Source organism: Urocampus carinirostris, chromosome 2, assembly GCF_059441175.1.
Source record: "Urocampus carinirostris isolate Australia breed hairy pipefish chromosome 2, RoL_Ucar_1.0, whole genome shotgun sequence".
NCBI classification, from domain to species: domain Eukaryota; kingdom Metazoa; phylum Chordata; class Actinopteri; order Syngnathiformes; family Syngnathidae; genus Urocampus; species Urocampus carinirostris.
In genome coordinates this window covers 10,451,310-10,473,618 of record NC_142350.1, presented here as the reverse complement: position 1 = coordinate 10,473,618, position 22,309 = coordinate 10,451,310, and the positions used below count along the sequence as shown (strand labels likewise).

General features: G+C 39.7%; 1 protein-coding gene across 2 annotated transcripts in view; it reads left to right on the top strand.

The window, feature by feature from the left end:
• Positions 1–1,660: 1,660 nt before the first annotated feature.
• The window catches only part of crybg2 (crystallin beta-gamma domain containing 2), a 38,392-nt gene continuing 17,743 nt past the window's right edge, over positions 1,661–22,309 (top strand). The window contains exons 1-7 of one of the 2 annotated variants that reach the window (XM_088328864.1): positions 1,661–1,937; positions 9,733–9,838; positions 11,818–11,976; positions 12,093–14,437; positions 18,534–18,952; positions 19,099–19,490; positions 20,648–21,610. In XM_088328864.1, the coding sequence (XP_088184990.1) occupies positions 1,750–1,937; positions 9,733–9,838; positions 11,818–11,976; positions 12,093–14,437; positions 18,534–18,952; positions 19,099–19,490; positions 20,648–21,610 (4,572 nt within the window). In that variant the 5' untranslated portion in view covers positions 1,661–1,749. Of the gene's footprint in view, positions 1,938–9,732; positions 9,839–11,817; positions 11,977–12,092; positions 14,438–18,533; positions 18,953–19,095; positions 19,491–20,647; positions 21,611–22,309 lie in introns of both variants that reach the window. The other variant, XM_088328863.1, reaches the window with a different exon arrangement.

Sequence of the window (22,309 nt, the reverse complement as noted above, 5' to 3'; positions counted from 1 at the left end):
ATTTAAAAGTTTGTAGAAGAAACGCGTATGTGCGATTAGGTGATAGCGTAAAAAGTGTAGTTAACTTGTTTTAGGGACGTTCGTTCAGGTGGAGACTGATATATTACCTTTTATCATAATATTAGTTTGTCAATCAAGCGTGTATTTGTGATTGAGAGACAGCATAAAAAGCATGTTAAAGTGGAAGACTGAGTGATTAGCTATTACCATAACATTAGTTTATCAATGTGGCTAAAGCGTGCCCACTTTTGGCAGTTTGCAAGCTCTGTTGAAATTTTGGTGCAGTTTTTGTTTTAAGTTAACTTAAGTCATATTGGTTGTATTGACATTTGTACTTAATGTAGAAAAATCAAAGCGCTATTTCAGTTTTTATGTACCTTTATACAAGTTGCAGTTAATCTTAATTTTATTTCCTGCACTATTACTTGGTTTAAGTGAAAGACTAGTCCAATAAGTTGTGTTGAAATTCCAATATATTTACTGTAAAAATGTTTCAGAGAGCTATTAAAGTTTTGTTTGAATTTAGAAGTCTTTGTTTCTTTTTGCATTATTAAAAAGGCCTTACGCCGATTTTTAAGCATTTACAGCAAATGACTATCGGGTCCAAATATCGGTTATTGGCCTCTTAATCCTAATAATCAGTATCGGCTCCGACCACAAGGGGCGGGGTTTAGTGATGATTGACGTCTAAAAATGTAATAATAATCTTCATAATAGCACTTTAATATGTAATTTAATGCAACTATTTTTGTATATAAATGGGGAAATGTGAAGACTGAGATAAAAGCCCAAACAGGTGCCTAACAGGCAGCCCCCGGGCTGGATCAAGCCCGCTAGGGGATTGGATCCAGCCCGCGAGACAACGCTCAGAGAAGTGCAAGAGAAAGAGAGCTGTAGGTTGAAATAGGTCCACTTGATGTTGCAAAAGCCAGGTGCCTCTCACAAACGCTGCACTTGTATTTCTCTCTCTCTAATCTCTTTTTCTCTTTCTCTCTCTCTCTCTCTCTCTCTTCTTCCATTTTTCTCTCACTCTCTCTATCTCTCTCTTTCTCTCTCTGTCTCTTTTTCTTTTTCTTTGTTCCTTTTTGTCTCTTTCTCTCTATGTCTTTTTACCTTCTTTTGCTCTCTCTTCAATTTTTCCAATACTCTCTTTTTCTCTCTCTCTCTCTCTTGTTTTCCCCTTCTGTCTTTCCCCTTTTTCTCCTTCTCTTTTCTCTCCTCTTTTTCTCTCTTTCTATTTCTCTTTGGATTTCATTTTTTCTCTTTCTTTCCTCCTCTCTCACTGTTTCTGTTTTTATCTCTTGATTCTCACGCTCTCTTTATCTGTCTCTCTTTCTCTTTTTTGTCCCACCCTCTCTACCTTTCTCTCATTTCTTTCTCTCTTTTTTTTTCTTTCTTTCTAATCTACTAAACTAGCCCCCGAGAGAATGTTTGTTCTATCGTGTGGCCCCCGAGTTTAAATGAGTTTGACACCCCTGCTTTAGATCAATGAATAAATGAATAATCCACATTTAAGAATTTCTGAAGCAAGAAGGGGGCAGGGACTAGCTGATAAAAGTGTAAAAATGACCAATAATCATAATAGTAGGCGTGTCTGCTGCCTGTGGGCGTGTAGCCACCCACTCAGCTCCTGCTAAGCGTGAACTTGACAACAAATCGTGTATATCATCCTCGAGGTGCTCCGCCGCGCTCACCATTCATGTCAGTCGGAAACGCTCCTTGTTCTTCATCCGCGGAGCTTCAAGAAAGATGGCGAAGAAAACCTTCGGGAAAATGTCTTTAAAAAGTCTCTTCTCTAAGAGCGAATCCAACCTAGACGAGCCGTCAGAGACGGTGGAGAATACGGAGAAAAAAACGGAGGTGAAAAAGAAGTTTAAGTTGCCCAAGCTGAAGATAAAGTCGAAGGGGAACACTTCTTCTCAAAGGCAGGTGTTCAGGTAAAGTCTACCAAAAATATCCGCTTTTGAACTGTTTTAGCTAATTAAGCAGTGGCTCGCTACACTAGGGACACCTGTATCAACCAAGTAGCTAATGTCTAAATGATTTAAATTGGAGTGGTTCATCAACTCCCCCATTTAACGTTTATTTTTTTCTTTCTTGAATTCACTTAATTAAAGACAGTTTCACACAATAATTTTCTTCAGAATAATATGTTCTCGGGTCAATTAGTCTTAATAACGTCATTGATTATTTGTTGTAGTTTTATCAATTTTCGTTGGTGATATTGACAAATGACCAATGGGGGCGAAGTCTTATAAAACACGTGACTCGGGCAACTGTGGCGTTATTTTCAGAGGACAGCCAGACCGTGAGAAAAAAACAATGGAATTTTGTGCGATATTCCCATTCCGTGAACACAACATTTCATAAATCATTTAAAAGAAACAATTTTACGAGTTAACTTAACAACTCTGATTTCATTTTCATTCGGCAGCTTGTGACAAAATGGCCGCCTTCTTACTTTGAGATGGATTGTGGATTGTTTTTTAACCCCCCTGATGTTAGCGATGTTATATTTATTTCATTTAAGCATTAGAGACCTTTTTAGGTGGGCTCAATTTTAATACTGATTTTGAAATAAAAGATATAAAATTGGGGCAGCACGGCGGAGCGGTGGTTAGCGCGTGTGCAGCACAGTTCTGAGGTCATGGGTTCAAATCCAGCTACCAACCTTCCTGTGCGGAGTTTGCATGTTCTCCCGGTACTTGCGTGGCTTTCCTCCGGGCATTTCGGTTTCCTCCCACGTTACAAAAACATGCATGTCAGGTTAATTGGCCGCTCCAAATTGTCCCTAGGTGTGAATGAGCGAGGTGTGCCGTGCGACTGGCTGGCAACCAGTTCAGGGTGTCCCCTGCCCACTGCCCGAAGATGGCTGGGATGGGCTCCAGCACCCCCGCGACCCTACTGAGGATAAGAGGTGCAGATAATGGATGGATGGGTATAAAATTGTAATATTTGCATGAAGTAAAGATGCATTTGTTCACATGGTCTGGATCTGGAATTCGGGGTTCGTTCAGGTTCTTGAAATCCTTGACAATGATTACATTTTAATGTTGTGTTCTCAAGGTTTAAAAAGTGCTTGAATTGTGGGTGAAGTGCTCGTAAATGCTTAAAATTGTTGCCATGTTTCCTGGCAGTCCGACTCGATAGACCATGCATTAAATGTAAAAAAAAAAATCTAATCTGCTTAAAAATGACGCCGACACTACTTTCTGCTGGCTACGCGTTGCCATTGCAGCTGGCTTGTATGTATAAAGTTGTCATGTGAAGCGTCATCGCTTCCCACGTGTCGCACCCAAGAGGACAGGTGATGCCGGGTTCTGGAGAAATTAGAAAACTGACTTTGGAAGTGCTTAAAAGGTGCTTGGATTTGCCGATGAAAAACGTGTAACAATTGGATTCGGCGTTCATATGCTCAGCATAAAAATGGGAAAAAATATGACTTTGTATATCACTTCACACACTTGCCATTATCTTTTATAAATTAATAATAAGAATCAAGATATTTGGTTGGTGCACTGCGACTGACTGGCAACCGGCTCAGGTTGTGCCCTGCCCACTGCCCAGAAATAGCTGTGATGGGCCCCGGCTCCCCAGCGACCCTACTGAGGACAAGCAATGCAGCTAATGGATGGATGGATATTTGGTTGGTGTTTGGTACGCATCGGAAACGTTCATTAAATATTTAAAATTATTACATTTATAGTCTTAATGATTATTATTATCACTGTCACAGAGGAAGCAAACACACAACTGATGACAACTATGGTAGCGCCAACCCATTCTCCTAAACCAGAGGTAGAAGAGAGACTAGCAGGGCTTAGACTGCGTTTAAAGTGGCCTGGGGTTGTGGATAAGAAGCATTGGAAAACGATCAATTTTGACCTGGCCCTGGCCCTGGCCCTGTCCCTCAGACAACGACAGCTATTCCTCCACTCAACCCTCCCAAACACCATACACTGACTGGCCCCGCAACATGGAAAGAGGTGGAAAATACTGTGCGTCGAGCAATATCTGCATCAGACCCAGGGCCAAATGAGTTGTACAAGAATGCACTGGACGTCCTAGGTTTTCTCTGGAAGCTCATGAAAACATTATGGCAGAAAAAGATGATACCCAAAATGTGGCGTAGGTCAGGAGGAGTCCTAATCCCGAAGAAGAATGCAGAGAACATCAGGCAGTTCCGTCCAATCTCCCTACTAAACGTTGAAGGCAAAATCTTTAGTGTCATTACACAGAGAAAGGGTGAGTATTTGCAAAGAAATTAGTACATCGATACATCTGTACAAAAGGCAGAAATATTAAGATTATCTGGGTGTTCCGAACATTCCAGCATGATATGGCACCAAATCCAAATGGCAAAGGCAAAGAGGAAATCTCTCCCATGTAGTCCTCCTTGATCTTGCCAATGCCTTTTGTTCAGTGCCCCATGAACTCCTGTGGTCTGCTTTCAACTTCTTCCACATGCCTGACACCATCACAACCCTGGTTAAATCCTACTTCCAGGACGTACAGTTCTGCTTCACCACCTCTGACTCTACCACCTCCTGGCAGTGTTTGTAGGTCGGCATCATGTTGAGATGCACCATCTCACCCCCTGCATTCACAATGGCAATGGAGGTCATAATCCATGCTTTAAAGTCAACCACCATCAGCAACTACCCTTGTCCGTGAAGGGGTTAAGGTATCCAAGGGCAGCTTCATACCCACTGGAAGATTCTGGCCGATTTCGGCCGGCACCTAGCATTTGCTCCAGAGTTCGCCATAACCACCCTGAGACCAGACTTTGTGCTGTGGTTGCCTTCATGGGCAAAAGGCCTTCATCATCAAGCTCACATTATCTTGGGAGGACTCGGTGGATGACGCTTTCAAAAAAGAACGCCTATGCTATGCCCAGCTTGCAGCTGTAGCACAACAACATGGCTGGAACATCGTGGTCCGCCCAGTGGAAGTGGGCTGAAGAGGCTTTATCGCAAGATGTACCACCAAGTCTTTGGTTGACCTGGGTATCCGGGGCTGAAGCCTGCCGAAAGCCATTAAAGCGGCATCATAGGAGGTGGAAAAAAGCAGCCAGTGGCTGTTCATTAGGAGTAAAGACGCCCCCAAGTAACAAGTCAGGAGGTATGCAGTCAGCTTTGGCTTGAAATGGCTGTCCCTGCCATGCATAGTCCCATGAGAAGTGTGCTGCCCATTAAAGCAACTCTCATGAAGGAATAGGACTGACGCAAGCTCGAGGATGATCACCCCGTGGCTGGCCACCCCTGAGGGTGTCTAGTATTGTGGCCGAAACACCCAGTGGCTTAGGGTGAAACTATGGATGATGCGTCCAAACTACAATTTAGCCATCCACCATTCCACCAGTAACCACCAATACAACACTCTCAAGTATGTGCGAGCACAAGGAATCTACAGCCATCCTGTGTTCTGTAAATTAATTAATTTATTATTGGTATCTACAATTAGACTAAAAATGAATATTGATAAAAGTAAAAATATAACAGCATTTTTCTTATTTTGCTTGAATTTTTTTAAGTCTCTGTTTTTGGAATTCCACTCATCCATTTTATTCTCCTTGTTTACCAGATATTGTATTTTTTTGTATCTCAATGTTTTGCATTGTGTAGTTCCAAGCATAATTTAAGAAAAATGATATTCTAAAATTAGAAAATAATAATAACAATATTGGGGTAAAATTTGAAAAATATTATCAGATGAATGCAAAATTATCTGCCAACAAAACAAAAAATTAAATATATTTGTTGTATTTTACTACATGTCCCCTCCTTTTTTTAAATTGTATTAATTGAAAATAAAATTTAGGAAAGTTTAACCAATGTGTGAGAAGTCCAAACTGAAATTTGTTATATTTACATTGGAGGGGCCCTAAACCCCATATTTTAAAAGAGCCATAACAAGTATTTCTGGGGCTGCAAAAAATTAAGTGCCTTAATAAATCGATTTTAGAATTAAAATAAAAGGGGATTCATAGTCATTTCATATTAATACTCCTTTTAAAGAAAGCCATCACAAAATATATAAATATATATTTCATCCCCCATTTTTTTCCATTTTAAAAAATGTCTGAAAGGTTCTAGGGAGCAACTAGGGCAGCGCTAAGGACCTGGTTGCTGACCCCTATCAATGACCCAGTTACTGTCATGTTTACTAATAAAGTGCAAGTTAATGGGGACTGAGATGTGAGACAAAGCCAGAGTGGTAAAGTGTGTATTGCAGATACCAGTACAAGATGGTGGAAATGCAACAGCAATGCCATGGTGTTTGACTTCTCTGACTGGCAGTGTCTGTTTGCATTGTCAAAAACAAATAAAAGATGGGTTTGCTCAAGAGCTGCATGCTTTGTTACTGGGGTAAAGGTTAACCAAATATTTGTGCTCTGAAAATGACCATGCTTTGCTCAAAGTCATAGATAATCAAGAGACTGCTGGTTTAAACTCGAAGCGCTTTTGGTTGAGAATATCTGAAATTACCCTGCTGAATTTGCATATATATATATATATATATATATATATATATAATATATATAGATCTCATCTCATCAGCTGCACCCCTTATCATCAGTAGGGTCAGTAGTATGGCAAAGGCAAAGACGAAATCTCTCCCATGCTGGAGCCCATCCCAACAGTGGGCAGGGGACACCCTGAACTGGTTGCCAGCCAATCGCAGGGCACACAGGGACAGACAACTCGCTCGCTCATTCACACCTAGGGACAATTTGGACCGGCCAATCCACCTGAAATGCAAGTCTTTGGAATGTGGGAATTATATATATATTTTTTTTTAATGTTTTTATTTTTTTTGTTGCTGTTATTCTGACTTTATCCTAAGCCCCCAAAGTAGGTGGATTGTGGCAATAAACATTTCAATTTTGTATCTGCACAGTTCCCAGGTGTGGTGAGGTTCTTCTTGTTCATACACAAACACACAAGTTCCCCTTTCATGTGAAACACACCTATAGCACCCTTAGGGGGTTTGCAACTGGTCCCAAAGGAATATATAAACTTTGGTAGCAAATCAATACCACTATGAAGTATTTAATTAATGTCATTTTTTTCTCCCAAAGAAGTCTTTATTCGTCATATAATATACTTAAAAGGCTGTAAACATCCAGTATACATTGGCATCCGTCTTTCACGTCTTACTTGACTGATGGAAAGGGATTTAAAGAAAAGACTGGATGATGATTGATTGTCTGAAGCACAATGGTAGCTTTTGTATGTACAGTATGTGTTATTATGTTGGTGGTTAGGTATGTGTACAGCCAGCGGATACCTCATTTCCTCCAATTACACAATCTAATGCAGGGATGAGCTAATTTAATGATTGCATGACACTCAAATATAAAGGCTATAAAAAGCCTACTGCTATTTTTTTCTATTTCATGTATAAAAATATTAAATTATAATTTAAGTCAAGACAAATGTAATATGTAGCTCATACTGTTATTTATTTATAAATATGTACCTATTGCATCAGGATAAATATTTTCCAATCTGCAGGTAGTGTTGCACTTATTGCATCTTGTTATGTTTATACTAGTTTTTCTCCTGACGGATACCAGTAAGGATACTCAGTTATTGAGTACCCTATTCCAAGTACTGATACCACTTGTACCTTTGACGGGGTTTGTATCCCTTAACCGCTAGGGTCATAAGAACAACATTTCCTGTGGTGTGTCTTGGGTTAGTACAGCCTGCTGGCGCCCATCCCTTTCGAGGCCAACAAGTGTTTCCACCGGTTTTTAAACCGGGGTGATACCAGTTCTTAAAGTTTCCCTCATAAAAGTAATTACAGACAAATAAATACAACTTTTGTCCCATTCAAATATAGTTAACAAATGTTCAATATACTTATTTAACTATATTTGTACCATGTATTTCAAAAAATAATATTTAAATCAACAAAGCTGTTAGATTTGCAACTAAAATATATGAGGGTTATTTTTGTTATTTAAGTAAAATAATTAAATGCCAAAAATTGTCATATATTTTGCAGTACATCTGATAAAAAGCCAACATCACCTTGGTACAGATTCACAGTACTTACCTAAAGTTGGAGCAAGTTGGACGGATCTGCAGTGAAAACTTAGACACCAAACCCAAAGTTATTCTCTCTGTTACTAACATTATTTTTGGTGATATGTGAGTGGCGACAACAAGAGAAAGCAGTGCCATGGATATCGGCCTTAATTTTGATATATACTTACAATTTTGTGGCCTAAGTTTCTGGAATAAAAAAAAAATACCAAACTTATGCGATTTTAGAAGTAATTGCTGTATTGGGATTTAATACTTTTTCTTTAGAATGGACTGTCATTGTGTTTGTGGAATTTTATGCAGTGGTGTTTCCTTTATTTCGTATCAGCATCAGTGAATAAGCAATATTACTAATCATTTTGTTATTGCGTGAAATAAAGTGGTATCAAAAGTCCCCAAATAAATATACTAAATGCCTTTGTTGAAAAAACTTTTTTAACAAAGCTTTATTATTTGAGTCCCCTGAATTGCACAAGTGTTTTATGTATGAAAGAATAAAACAAGCCCCTATTGTTAAGAAAGTGCTCAATCTTTTGTACTCTTTAGGTGGCCAAACCATACGTTATTAAACCAGAGTGCAGGAATAAAAAGTCAACAGGTATGCTAAAAATTTACCGGGTCTATAAATTTAACTTTGGCTTAGAGCTGTCAACTAGCTATGCGGTTTCTTGGACCATCCATTTATACACAGAAGAGCCTGTTTGTGTATCAATTGACTACGGTGCCATTACTTTGATGAGTTGACAGGTTATGATTACTGTATTCGAGCGTTTTAACTTCGAAAGGTAATGCCCTGGTTTGGATGTGCCAGCTTACGTTACAGTTTCTATATTCAAGCAATAAATACAAAATGATTGCAAATTTAAGGTTGCAGTAGGATCAAACGTGAAATCCTAAATCTAATTTGGAATTGCATTATTTACAGACTCCTCCAACACACACACAAGCACACACAATATGCTAATTATTCAACATTAGCCTAACAGGCCATTGATATTTAGCTTACAAAAGACACCCACAAAACATGGAATGCTGTTCCAAGAAACAAGTCAATCTCTGTTTAGCTGGTTCTGATCAGCATTCTTCAAGTGGTGATTCATTGCTGAGTTTTAAATATCATGTAGCAGTACAAAATTTGAAATACGATTGTATTCTTTCAAAGTTATGGTCCAATGCCCCAGCTTTTATCTTTAAATTTTTTTTCAAATTTTTACAACTTAAAGTAAATTTTTGTTAGAATATTTTCAAAGCTATAACTCACATTTATTACTACAGGTCAGCAGTTACTCCAGAGCGATTGATGGATTTTAAAATATGTACAATTTGTGCTACGCTTTGTGGCTAGTGTGATGAAAACAAACATATGGTTGTTGTATAGCGTTGATATCTTCTCTTTTATTAAAGTAGCATTGTGTTCATTTTTACCCCTAGTCTTTCTGTTTTCTTCTGTGCCAGAAACTAGCATGGTCGTCTTTGCCGCCAAAAATTTGAATTTTTATTTTCTATCCTGGGAACTAGTGTTGTCTGCTTCTTCGCAGGAATCTAACATAGTATTATTTTACACCAAAAGTTAGCGTAGTCTGCCTAATGCGCAATACGAGCGCTGTTTTCTAGTTGAAAAGAATTGTCGTCTTTATCAATGAATTAGGCCTAATTTTTGTCATTGATTGATCCTTAGTCCTGCTGAATCCATTACCAGTCCAGAGAATGGATCTGGCTGGGCCAGTAAAGTCCAGCTCGACCAGACAAGCTCCTCGATATATGCTACAGCACCTAGGTCAAAGGTAAGTGGAGAAGTCATTGAGGCCACAATGTGTTATATTTCACAACTAGATGGCCCTGTTTTTCTGGTGCGAGCGATGGCCAGTGCCACAGTGTGGCGGGAGGATGCGGACAGACATGGTAGCTACCTGTGGGGGATTCCACTTTGTAAAATGTTTTTTTAATTACAAATGAAAATGAACATGGGTATGACAGTTCATCTATTTAATTATTTTGTATTTATTTTATTATATATTTTCTTGCATGTTTCAACCAAAAAAATTGAGCCCAAGTAAAAATTGGTATGATTTCAATTTAGCAAACCAAGTGGAAAATTCTGAAGCAAACTTGATACTATTTGAGTTTATAACCCTGTTAAGAATCAGGAACTTCTTGTTATGCAAAACATATTCACTTATCTCATTGGTGTTGATCCTTTTTTCCAAACCCAGTGGCTGATGATCAGAAAGAAAGAATTTCTCGAATATACTGTTTGCAGATAAGTCTGAATTAGAATAAGTATATAAAGTCTCAAGCTTACATAAATATAATACTGCACACTTGCTGATGTATTTTAAGCAAACACTGTACTTGTCTTTGAATCTAAAGTCACACACTAGAAAGCCTGTCCTTCTCTACATGACACAATTTTTCCTGAAGTACCCTTACTACATTCACACAAAACAAAAATTATATTTCTTACAATAGAAAGTTTTGGACATAGTACTTAATCTCCACTTCACTCCAGAAGAGGGTGCAAGTGTTCTAACAAGCTGTCATTGTTAAAAGCAAGGGCAACCCAAATGGAAAATGTGCACCCTCTTCATTGAATCATGTTCAGCAACAGGAAAAAGAAAACATTTCTGTGTGAAACAAACTGCTTTGCCTTTGGTTGCTATTGAAATATTATTTGTTATGACCACAGATTAATTTTATGAAATACACTTGTTGTTGCTCAAGTCGTCTGCAGTACTCTTTACATCACCTCCCAAATGGAAAATGACAATTTAATGTTTGACTGTTAATTAAGATAATTACGTAAAATTATCATGTGTGACAAGACCAAGACAGGAAAGACATGTTTTGAGTCAATAGTAACTAGTAGTTCTTTCCATTATCGATTCGTTGGCACTGTAGTTGTCGTTCTCATGCTCTGAGTAACCATTTTGTAGATTCTATTTGTGTGCAAATGGTAGCACTGTGTTCTTCATTTTGTGTTAGCAGTTTGTGCAAATCTTTGCTAAGGGTGGAGCAATTGAAATTCTTGGAATGATGACAGAGTGTCAGTTTGTTTTCTATATAATGTTGATTAAGAAGAAATTGCTTTTATTTGGGTATGAGGGACATTTTAAATGAGGCTTATTTTAAGTTGTTCCATTATCCCTCAGACAAGTTAAAGAAAGTTTTAAAAAAAACAAGTACATCCATTTGCTATTTACTTACTCAGACTTTATACGAACCGTTTTAAAAAGGAAGTAAAGCGGGCTAAGTTGTAATATTAAGTCCTGACATATTAAAGGACAGGGCAGCACGGCGGCGCAGTGGTTAGCGCGTGTGCGGCACAGTTCTAAGGTCTTGGGAACCCCCTGTGTGGGTTCAAATCCAGCTACCGGACTTCCTGTGCGGAGTTTGTATGTTCTCCCCGTGCTTGCGTGGGTACTCCGGGCACTCCGGTTTTCTTCCCACATTCCAAAGACATGCATTTCAGGTGGATTGGCCGGTCCAAATTGTCCCTAGGTGTGAATGGGTGAGGTGTGCCCTGCGACTGGCTGGCAACCAGTTCAGGGTGTCCCCTGCCCACTGCCCGATGATTGCTGGGTTGGGCTCCAGCACCCCCGCGACCCTACTGAGGATAAGCGGTGCAGCTAATGAGATGAGATGAGAGATAATAAAGGACATTCTAAAATGCGTAATTAGCCAAAAATGTCGTCTCTACTGTGAAAGACGGGGTGGCAAGAAACTCTGTGGACCACGCATTATGATTCTTTGCTTCTCTCCCCAGGCCCAAGAATTGAGCTACTCTGAAACAGATCTCCACAAGCCCAACAAATTTGCCACCTTTTCCCTCAGTGTTCTCAAAAAGCGGAAAAAGAAGAAAGATGAGAGTCTTTCTCAAAGCACTTTTGGTCTCCATAGCTCTGACATGGACGAGTTGAATGAGGTAAGATACTTTGCAGATTTTTCTGCAGAGATGTTCAATTGTATAGTTAATCATTATATTATCGGTGAGATGGTGCTCACGGTGAACCTGCTTGATTATTTTGTGATTTCCTCCAGAGAAAAGCAGACCACAGTCGCATGATTGATGATCAAGGAAAAAGAAAAGCAAAACTCAGCATATCTCAGCCAGCATTAGACACCAGTGATTCCTTTGACATTCCTTCCCCTCCTTCCATGAATTCAAATGTGTTACATTCATACCTTGCACGCTCACAAACTGTCAGTTGCACCTCCAAACCAGAACCTCAGGATCATCTCACAAAAAGCTCAGACCTTCTTTTGAACGTTAGAGGTCAGAACTCTCCAACTGCGACATTTCCTCTTAATTCAGAAGAGACAGAAAACACTCCTGTCGAAGGTAACCAAGATGAAAGCAATTGTACATCCGTGTGGTTGACCTCTGATTCTGGAACAGGGGGGGTAGATTTTCAGCCTCCTTCTCTGAATGCAACCAATCAACATTCAGGTGAAGTTGTAATTAGCAATTTAGCTGAGAAGCACAATGTTCTACAGCAAACAAATGCTGACATCTTGATCAGACAACCTAGCAGTAATGTTCCTCTTTCGCATCAAAGGGTTGAACCCTTTGATGCTGGATCCCAAAAAAGTGACCCATCCTTAACTTGTATTGATGATCCTGAACCTGTTCCTTACACAGAATCAACAACAGTCCAACAAGAGGTTTGCTTTCCTCACAATGATCAATCACTTCCCAAAAATGGAGAAAGTGCCGCAAAAAGATTGTCAGTTATCAATCCTGACTTTATCCCCCCTATCAATCAAGATGAAGTTTACGGAGCTTTATATGAATCTTTGTTCCCCTTGAGTTTCACTTCTGAAATACTGTCTTCACTACCAAAAAATCTTGCCGACATCTCCCCAGAGACCAAAACTTTGACCAAATCAGAGTCTGTTATTGTTGAAACACCCTCACATTTACAGAGAGACACATCACATGTTACTTACTCCAACCTATCGTCTTCATATCTCACAGAAAGAAGGGATGATCTTCTCTCCCACCAGAGGTTCCTCTCCCCTACTACATCTGAGATCTCTGGCAGCTGTTTTCCTTCCTTTTCGTCTTCCCATTCTGATCAACTACAAAAGATTCCTTATTCAATTGTCACAAATATGGACATAAAATCAAAGGAAGCCAGTCTCTATGAAGAACCACTCTTTTTAGTCCCTATGGATTCTAACTATGCCCCTCCTGTTTCTGACTATGTAACATCCCATGGGACAGACACTCATGTTACGGACTCCAAACAGAAGGTGATCCTCATCAGAGAAGTAGTTGCAGACGGGAAGGGTAGCGATTCCGGATTTTCCTCATCGGAAACCAACGAGATGACCATGGAAAGTGGTTATAAACTCAAAACAGATGCAGATAAAAGATTTGTTTCTCCTTCTATGCCATCCAGTCCAGTGTATTTGAGCGTTGGATCAGATGAAGGAAGCACCATAGAAGCTTATTTCAGTGCTGAGGAGGACAACATGGATAGTTTGGATGAACAGAAATATATCATTGGCAGGATTGAAGAAGAACATTTAGTTGGTCTGTCAAAACGTAACTTGAACAAGGTGCCTTTGATAAAAGACACTATTGAGAACACTGAACATTTTGGACTCGATGAGACTGAAGGAAGCAAAATTGCCATCAATGATTCCGAAGAGCGTATAGACCTTGAAAGTCGTATGGAAAGTTTACTAAATCAAATGGAAGACTTTCATCGTCCAGTTAAAGGTAGAACTGAATGTCTTCAAACTGAGGATGAAAGGATTGAGGAGTTTGTCAACCAGGTACAGCCACAGATAAACGAAGAGGATTTACTGGCCACACCGGTTCAGCAGGTGAAAACACTGACGGTATGTGAGTTTGATACACCCTCCAGTAACAGACAGGGGGAGGGGGCTGAAGAAAACAGGCTCAAGGTCACTGAAACTGACAAAAAACCCCACTTATCTCTACTGGACAAAGATTTGCAAAGTCCTCACTATTTGCTTTCAAACAACACAAGCCAGGAAGATAAAGACTTCAGCACATATGAACTTAAAGAGTTACCTATTGTCGAGTCGATCAAAGAACATAGCCCGCTACAAGACCATAACAAAAAAACTGATAAACAGAGCTGTCTTGTAACCGAGGTTGTAGTGAGCATATCTACGCTCGGAGCAGGATCGGAATCAGACGCCACTACAATTGAACACAATAGGCTTACACAGGAGAGTGAGTGGGTGGATACAATTACCGTGAGCGCAGGAAACGCCACGGAGCGAGACCGGGTGGCAGTTGAGCTGTCAGACTTCAATCCAGACACACACCCGCCTAATAGGGAAACTACTGAAGAACTGTTTGGGAGACAAGAGCATCTACCAGAAAAACAAACTGACCACAGCGAGCGGTAAGTGGAAAAACAACAAGTAATTGTAATCCAGTTTAAGGAATATGAATAACCTTATTTAGCATGCAGTTAGTTGTGAATGTCGGCTCACTGTAAAAGTGCATAAATTAAGCATGTTTTTTGGTATACAACATGTAGCCTCAGGGAAAGTCTTCCTACTGCAGTCCATGTAAAGCGATCTACGGCAACAAGCCATGTGTGGCCTACTTTCTCAGCTTACAATGTAGCTACTTGATAAGGCCCGGTATATGTCCCAACATTTCCTGTCACAAAGGGATAACTTTTTATAATCGCTGGAGTTTGAACCCCCTGATTATGGTATGTGTATCTCCCAGAAAAGTCTAGATGATTACACAAAAATATGCACTTTTTGTATGAGAATTATTTTACACTCTTTAAGGACCTGATTTATTGGTCGCAAAACATGTTTAATTAAAAAAGGCCGTATTTCCCCCAATTTATTATTAATATGTTCTGTAATATTGTCAATGAGTTCTCTAGAAGAGAATTATGTCACATTGGTAGAAAGCTAATTGACATTTTTTTATGTGATTGCTAGCTAGCCATAGGCTGAGCTGCACTGTATTTGTTTATAAAGTATCTCCTGCAGTGACTTGAATCTGTGGAAACTTGGATTCTGTAGCATGGATCTGCTTTTAAAGAAAATTCAATAACTGTAGGTGAAAAAGTCACAGACTCATTGTGATCCATATTGTCCATGAAAAACTGGAAAAAAATAAGCTATGGTTTGGACAACGTTGTTTCTAAATATCATGAATTCACTCGAAGAAACTAAGCTAAGGCACTTGAGCAATAATATCAAATGCAACTGATGTAGAAAAAAAACTTTTTTTTTTGGTCTGACTTTTCAGCATGATTTAGATCTTAGTTATGAGAGTTGGTCAAAGGTGTTGACCCTATTAAAATACTGCAATCAACAGATTGAAGATGCCTGCCAAGTTAGGTAAAGATAAACAAAATGACATTATGTCAATTCAAGTCATGTCTATTTGTTTAGCCCTTAATCACAAAGAGTCTTAAAGGGCTGCACAGACCACAGTTTATTGCAAACCACAGACTAATATTGCAACATCCCCTTATGTGGATGATTCTGAATTTAAATGTGGGCCCCTTTTTTGTAACTCAAGTTTACCTGTTTTTAAGTTTGACCAAGAATAAGGAGGAAATAATCATTTAATCTATTTGGGGTACTGATAGCACTCACACATAATTAGTAAAATAATAACGTAGCTGAAATATCAATCAATTCCTTTTTTGCTTGTTGTGTTTTCGCTTTTTTCTTAATGTTGCCGAGAAGAAAATGAATCACACAGCTTCAATCAATAAAAATATCAACATCAGTTTATTTGCCTTAACAGTAATTCTTTTTTTAAAGGTGCAATGCCACCTAGTGTAGTACAAAGATCAACTGGCCGTTTTTAAACATTGAAAATTAAATTTTAAAAAATCTGTTGACAAATGAATTGTAAAGTACATATTTGTGGATACCTCAAGACCTTCCACCACAACAATTTACTAGGCAATTGTTATGTATTTTAGAGCCACATGATGTCAGCAAATTCACGATCAGAGTTAATTAATCCACAATCGGTAGGAATAAGGTCAAGTACTGTAAAGTCATGTTTGAGGTTTCTCACTAGCTCACAACCAAACATCTGAAATTAGAAATTGTGGAGTTTTGAGGTTTGTGCATTGAATACAAAAATGTCACAAGTTCCTAAGGTGTTATATGTTGAAATGTCCTTGGGCAAGACACTGAATGCCTAATGCTCCCAATAAGCAGGTCGGCGCCTTGCATGGCTGCATGGCCGCTATTGGTGTGTGAGTGTGTATGTAAATAGGTAAGTGTGAAGTACATTGTAAAGTGCTTTGGGAGGTCTTCATTAACTTGAAAAGCGCTATATAAATGCAGACCATTTACTTATGCTAATCCTTAATGAAGGACAAAAGTGCCCTGCCCGAACCAACGCACCTTACAGCTCCTGCCTTGCAGCATGGTGGGAATGTTATAAGTCAACTCCACATATAGATTGGTTGTCAAACACCGGCATATTCACGTCAAATCAATTCCAAATGAGATAATCGAGGCATCACTTAAAAGGTGGGATGCTTCAATCGAGGTGTCCTTAAAGCCCCAGTGTGTAATAGTTGAACACTAGATGGCACTGTTTTGTCTAATGCGAATAAAAACCAGTGCCAATAGTACAGTGTTAGCAGCAAGTAGTCAGACAAACATGGCAGCAAATTCTGGTTTTATCTTACCTTTATCAGAGCTGTTTGGGACTCGCAAGACATCAGGAAGAGTGATTTCTTGCTTTTGCTCGTTGATTTAGTTAGTAATGCTTGAAAATAGTGAAAGTAAGATCAGGACCGTTTCAAATACATGTACTATCCAAACGCCAACCCAAACCCCACAAAGCGCATCTAAGAAATGCATGTACTTGCCCACGCCACACAAGCAGCTTGACAGAGGCTGCAATGATGATTTAAGCCAGAAGATGGCATCAGTAAGTAGAATGTTTTCAAGTTTCGAACAGCACCTTTTAATCTATGAGTAGGCGAGCCGCTAAAGCTAACTAGTACCCATCAGCCCAAGTTGAAAACACCATAATAGTGTGTCATTTTACTATGGGTCAAACACCTAACACTACAAGTTTGGAATGTTATCACCTAGTTAAAATCCATGCTCTGTCACCAATGGATATGTCTCTTGTCTTTAGAAATCCACAGTGGTTACATGTGTACTTGATCCCGACAAAGCATTGTGTACCTGCCTTCTTTAGACATGAGTGGAATGACAACCTCTCAGAGAATTCCCGCCCTTGTGTTGAGCCACACCTTTCTATCCTAACGCCATCATGATTGGATATTTAAACAGTTTTTTGTTTGTCTTGCCAATATGTTTTGAATTTGACATGCAGTTTCTGACCTTGTTTATTCATCAAACAATTGGGTCAGCTCTAATGTTTTGCCACAATTGTAATTTTTCATGAAGTTCAATAACTCATATTCCGTGCCCAAAAACATGTGCAATACCTTTTTTTTTCCTGACCGCTATCTTTTAAGCTTGTCGTTTTAAGTTAAAATTGTAATTTGGACCATTTAAAGATTAAATATATCCACCACTGTTTTATAAGGAAAGTTTTGTACCAGAATTACTTGTGGTATCAGTACCTGGTATCACTATCTGAATGGTTTTAATGCTGGTATCAACCTGAAAAAAGGGGGTACTGTACTCAGCATCCCTTGTACAGACTACACATTGTGAAAAAAAAATATTACCCTGTATAGTTTTTCTTGTTTTCTAATAAATAAAATAATAATATTGTTTTAAGGTCAGGGAATCAGTACCTAAAACAAGCACAATGATCTAACGTCTGCCATTAATGGCTATTTCAAGCAATTTGTTTTATCATTTGACTAAAACACAAGCTTTAAAAGGTCAAATATGAAAAAATAAGCAACATTTTCTCCCAAAGGGGTGTATTATTTAAAAAAAAAAAAAAAAAAGCCAAACAATGTTTCATTACAAGAACCATACATGCGAACATTACACCTGTTTGCAAGCTGCATGCCTAACGACACTACTGCTGTATGCGTTGGACTACCTATTTTATCCCCTTGATAGTAAAACACATGTCGTTCAAAACAGTGTTTTTTTTTTGTTTTTGTTTTTTTCAAATTCAAAGTTTGTGTCCGTTACTTTAAAATATTGTACTTGCTGATGCCATCCTCTGGCTGAAATTTTAATTACAGCCTCTGTTGTTGCGTGTGCAATAATGTGAAATTCTCCGAAGCTTTAAAAAAGATCTCTTCCTTTCTCATGTTTTTTGGGGTTTGGGTTGGCATTTTGGACTGTAATTAAAATAGTCCTTTTCTTCCTTTACCATTTTCAACCACGGTTTTGCACCTTTAGTGCCTCCTTGAGGGCAGTCGGTCAATAATCTGGGAACCTGGATGTAACCTTTCCTTGATGATGTGTTGGGCTCTGAGTGGAGTAGATATCCATCAAGAAGGAGTGAGGGCAGGCAATTATACGCTAATAATAAAGATTTTGTTCACTTGTTTCTTACAGATCCCCCACAGCATCTTCTGAAGCTTTTCTTGCAAACTATCCATACCCTAACCCACTGCCTAATGACAAAATGAATTCAGGCTACAGTAGCCTGAGCACCACCCTTTCTATAAAAAAATCCTCTTCAGACAAACTGGACGAACCTCTGTCCCGATTCCGTAAAGTCTCCCTGGTTCAAGAGGGGGCCCCCAACCAGGACATGGTGGACTACAGCAGGACTGGGTCAAACGAGGAAAATCTCGGCGCAAAACACAATTGGGGCATTTCATCCAGATTTATGTCCAATGAAGAGCCGTTATTCTCTGATAGTCAGAGTTACAGACTGTCTGATATTTCCTCCACCTACTCTTCCTCTGCTGTCCCAGAGGCCACATTATACAGCTACAGCAGTCAAAGTGAACTTGGCCAACAGCCAAAAGGTAAGCAGGGTGGAGCTTTTTTTAGGGCTTGGGAGGTGTGTGCTGCACCTGCAGCTGAAATCCAGGGGCGGTGGGAGGGAAAGAAAAACAGTGAACTAAATCATGCGGGGACTCACACCCACCTTCTATTTCAAACTTCGCAGCAGACGTGGCGGACGCATCCTGTTTTACCGGCGTATTTAAAGCCACGCTCGTGGAGCTCGACGACCCAGCGGCTCCCTCGCCCCCAGCCTCCCCAGACGTGGACAACCAGTCCGATATGGACAACCTGGTGGACACCCTCAAGAGCATGGGGCCCTCCATGAGGCCCCGAAGCTTCGGGCTGCGAGGATCGACCCCGGCCCCCGTCTCAGCATTACCACCTATCGTGGAAGACAACCCTGGTCCAGTCTCCGCGGACATCGCCAGTCCGGTAAAGAAGGTTCCTGCTGCTCCGGCTACCGAGGCAATCAATGGGATTTATAGATTACCTGTTGATCTGGGGCTAAAGAGGAGTGTCAACAGAGACACACGCTCACCCATGGAGCTAATGAAGAAGGTATTAACATTTTTTATTTTGGGTGTAAGCGTTATTAAATGTCACCTGCAGCCAAACTTTGACAGGTACATAATAGCTCCACTTTTAACAGGTTTAAAACGGCATTTCATGCTTTAACATGGGAACTTGTGCCCTTGTACTTGTTTTGACTCATAATTAGTATATTTATTTTGTTATGGCCTTAGCGCTTTATCATATCCATAGCCAACTAAAGTACTGACCGTTGAGACTGGGAGGTCGGTGGTTCGCGCCCCGGCCGAGTCATTCCTAAGACTTAAAAAGTGGTCGGCGGCGCCCTCTGTTGGCTGCGGCTGCATCGGCTCGCTACAACGGGTCAGGTGCAATCGACATTTCGTTCTGTGTACATTGTTACACAGAATGACAATACAAGGAAATTATTATTATTATTATTATTATTATAAAGTCAGTTATCTCAAAGCTGGTTTAATACTCCAGGTGTGAAGGGGCCAGGTAGAGCTCACCAAAATTGATACCAGTTGCTGATACTATTTTAACTTTACCTAGAGCAAAGCTTGTGTATGTGCTGTATCTAAATAGCACTTTTTGGGGGGAAAATAATGTTAAATTTGTAGTATTTTACCCATCTGTTTATTATAATACAAACACAATTATTTAAAAAAAAAATCATAGAATTAGATTTACAGTTGCCTTTATTTTAACTGATAATAACATTGTGAACGTTGTTTACGGCGAGATTAAACATAGCACTCCAGGATAAACGCATTATAAAGACTTTAGAGAGAAAAACAAGATAAAAAGAATGCCAGGATAAATAGGCAGATATTTACAAGGTAGTGCTTGGAGACTGGCCTTAGCTGTAAGTGCATCTGAACAGTAATGCAATGAAAAATAGTGTAATAACATTTAGCAGCAACAAAATTCCAAATATGTCGATGAATAAGATTATTCTATACTTAGGTAAGATATATACATTTCATAGTTTTGTGTGCTAGTTTAGGGTCTATGGTATTTGTTGTGAACATTTACGTGAGGCCTTGCAAAATCATGTGACTCGCAAAAACAAGTTAGACACTGCCCTAAAATATTTTGCATGTCTCTCATACGTAAATCAGCTTCTTTATGAGGCGCTTTTACCGTTTTTTATTACTATCTTATTTTTTACAAAATACCAACAGGAACCTTCGGTAACGAGAGACATTCCGGTCAGAGCATCTTCCACCAACAGTATTCTCATGAAGCAACTCTCTGACACTTCTGAAGAGCACAAATCGCTTAATGGCAATTCAAGCCAGCAGTCCTCAAACTCCCGTCTGGATAACAGCGTCATCTTTGGAAGTTACAAAAATCCTGCCGTGGATCAAACGCAGGAAAAGTCCCATCGCTCGGTCTTCCGCACAGGTTCACTACCAGATCTGGGTTCTTCAATGGTTCCAAAGGAGCGCAGCGAAGTCCACACGGCAACTGACTCGTCGTCTCGTTTCGAACGCTTATCTTTTCTCATGAATTCGTCTCCGGCCTCGTCCAGCTTCTCGAACGGATCTGATGATCTCAACGCCCACAAAAGTCTCCCTCCCCTTCAAAGCATCTCATCGGCAGCCTCTAGCAGCAGCATCAGTCGCCTTCTCAGCCCCACAGGTTCCTTGGAGAATCAACGGTTGTTCCCCAACACAGAGTCACCGTCCTTCTCAAAATTCCCTAGCACAGAGGCCCTCTCTTACTCAAAGTTCCAAGCCACAGAGTCCCCCTCCTACTCAAAGTTCCAAGCCACAGAAACTTCCTTCTCAAAGTTCCCCAATACAGACCGCACCTCCTTCTCAAAGTTTGGCCAGACTGTGGGCCAAGGAATCGGCACAAGTGCGCTCGGCCAGACATTGGGCCAAGGAGTTGGCACAAGTGCGCTCGGCCAGACATTGGGCCAAGGAGTTGGCACAAGTGCGCTCGGCCAGACATTGGGCCAAGGAGTTGGCACAAGTGTGCTTAGTAACTCAGTTTTACAGAGGACCTTAAGTCATGAATCCTTGATACTGGGAAATCAACCTACTCCGCTGATCAACAACAACAACCTGCTTAGAGTTACTGCAATCCAAAAACCGGAATCTGAAAGGAATATAAAATACAGAGCCTTCCCTGATGCCTATGTGAGTACCTCGGCACTTTCAGTTATTTTGTGTTTGGTTGACTCTACACATTGACAATTTACACGCAATTGCGACAATAATTTTACAGAGTCTTCAAGTAAAAAATGTTGGGATGCAGGACGCGAGAGTAATACTTAGTCTTTGTGTATTGCGAGGAATAAGGATCAACAAAATCCTTTGCCATGCAACCAAAAAATCAATTCACTAAAAATTTTATGTTCAAGCTAAAATTCCAAACATTCGTGCAGTTTTAAAAAAGAGAAGTATGTAAATGATTTCCAGATAATCCAAAATAATTCAGCATTAGAGGGAGTGGGAAATCATTGCTGAGATAACAACATTACAGATGAAGACTTGTATATACGAGTTCTTGCATGCAAGCATTATAGGCATAGTCTTCAAAAGATTCCTATTGGCTTTCACGTGCTTATCTTGTTGAGGATCTATCATGTGTTGTAAAAAAAAATGCAAATGTTTTATTATAGCCATAGATATTTGCATATGATAATTGCAATGGTGTTTTGAAAAAAAACCCGAAGCACTTTTTATAAGACTGTCAGAAAGTGGCAAAACCAGTTTCTCTCATCGAACTTTTAATCTGCAAATTGCTAAAAAGGAGTGTCAGCTTCTGATCTACTGTCACATGAAAACTGTAAAACTTCCAGTCTTCCATTAGTTTTTATAGCTATGTTTGGGGTG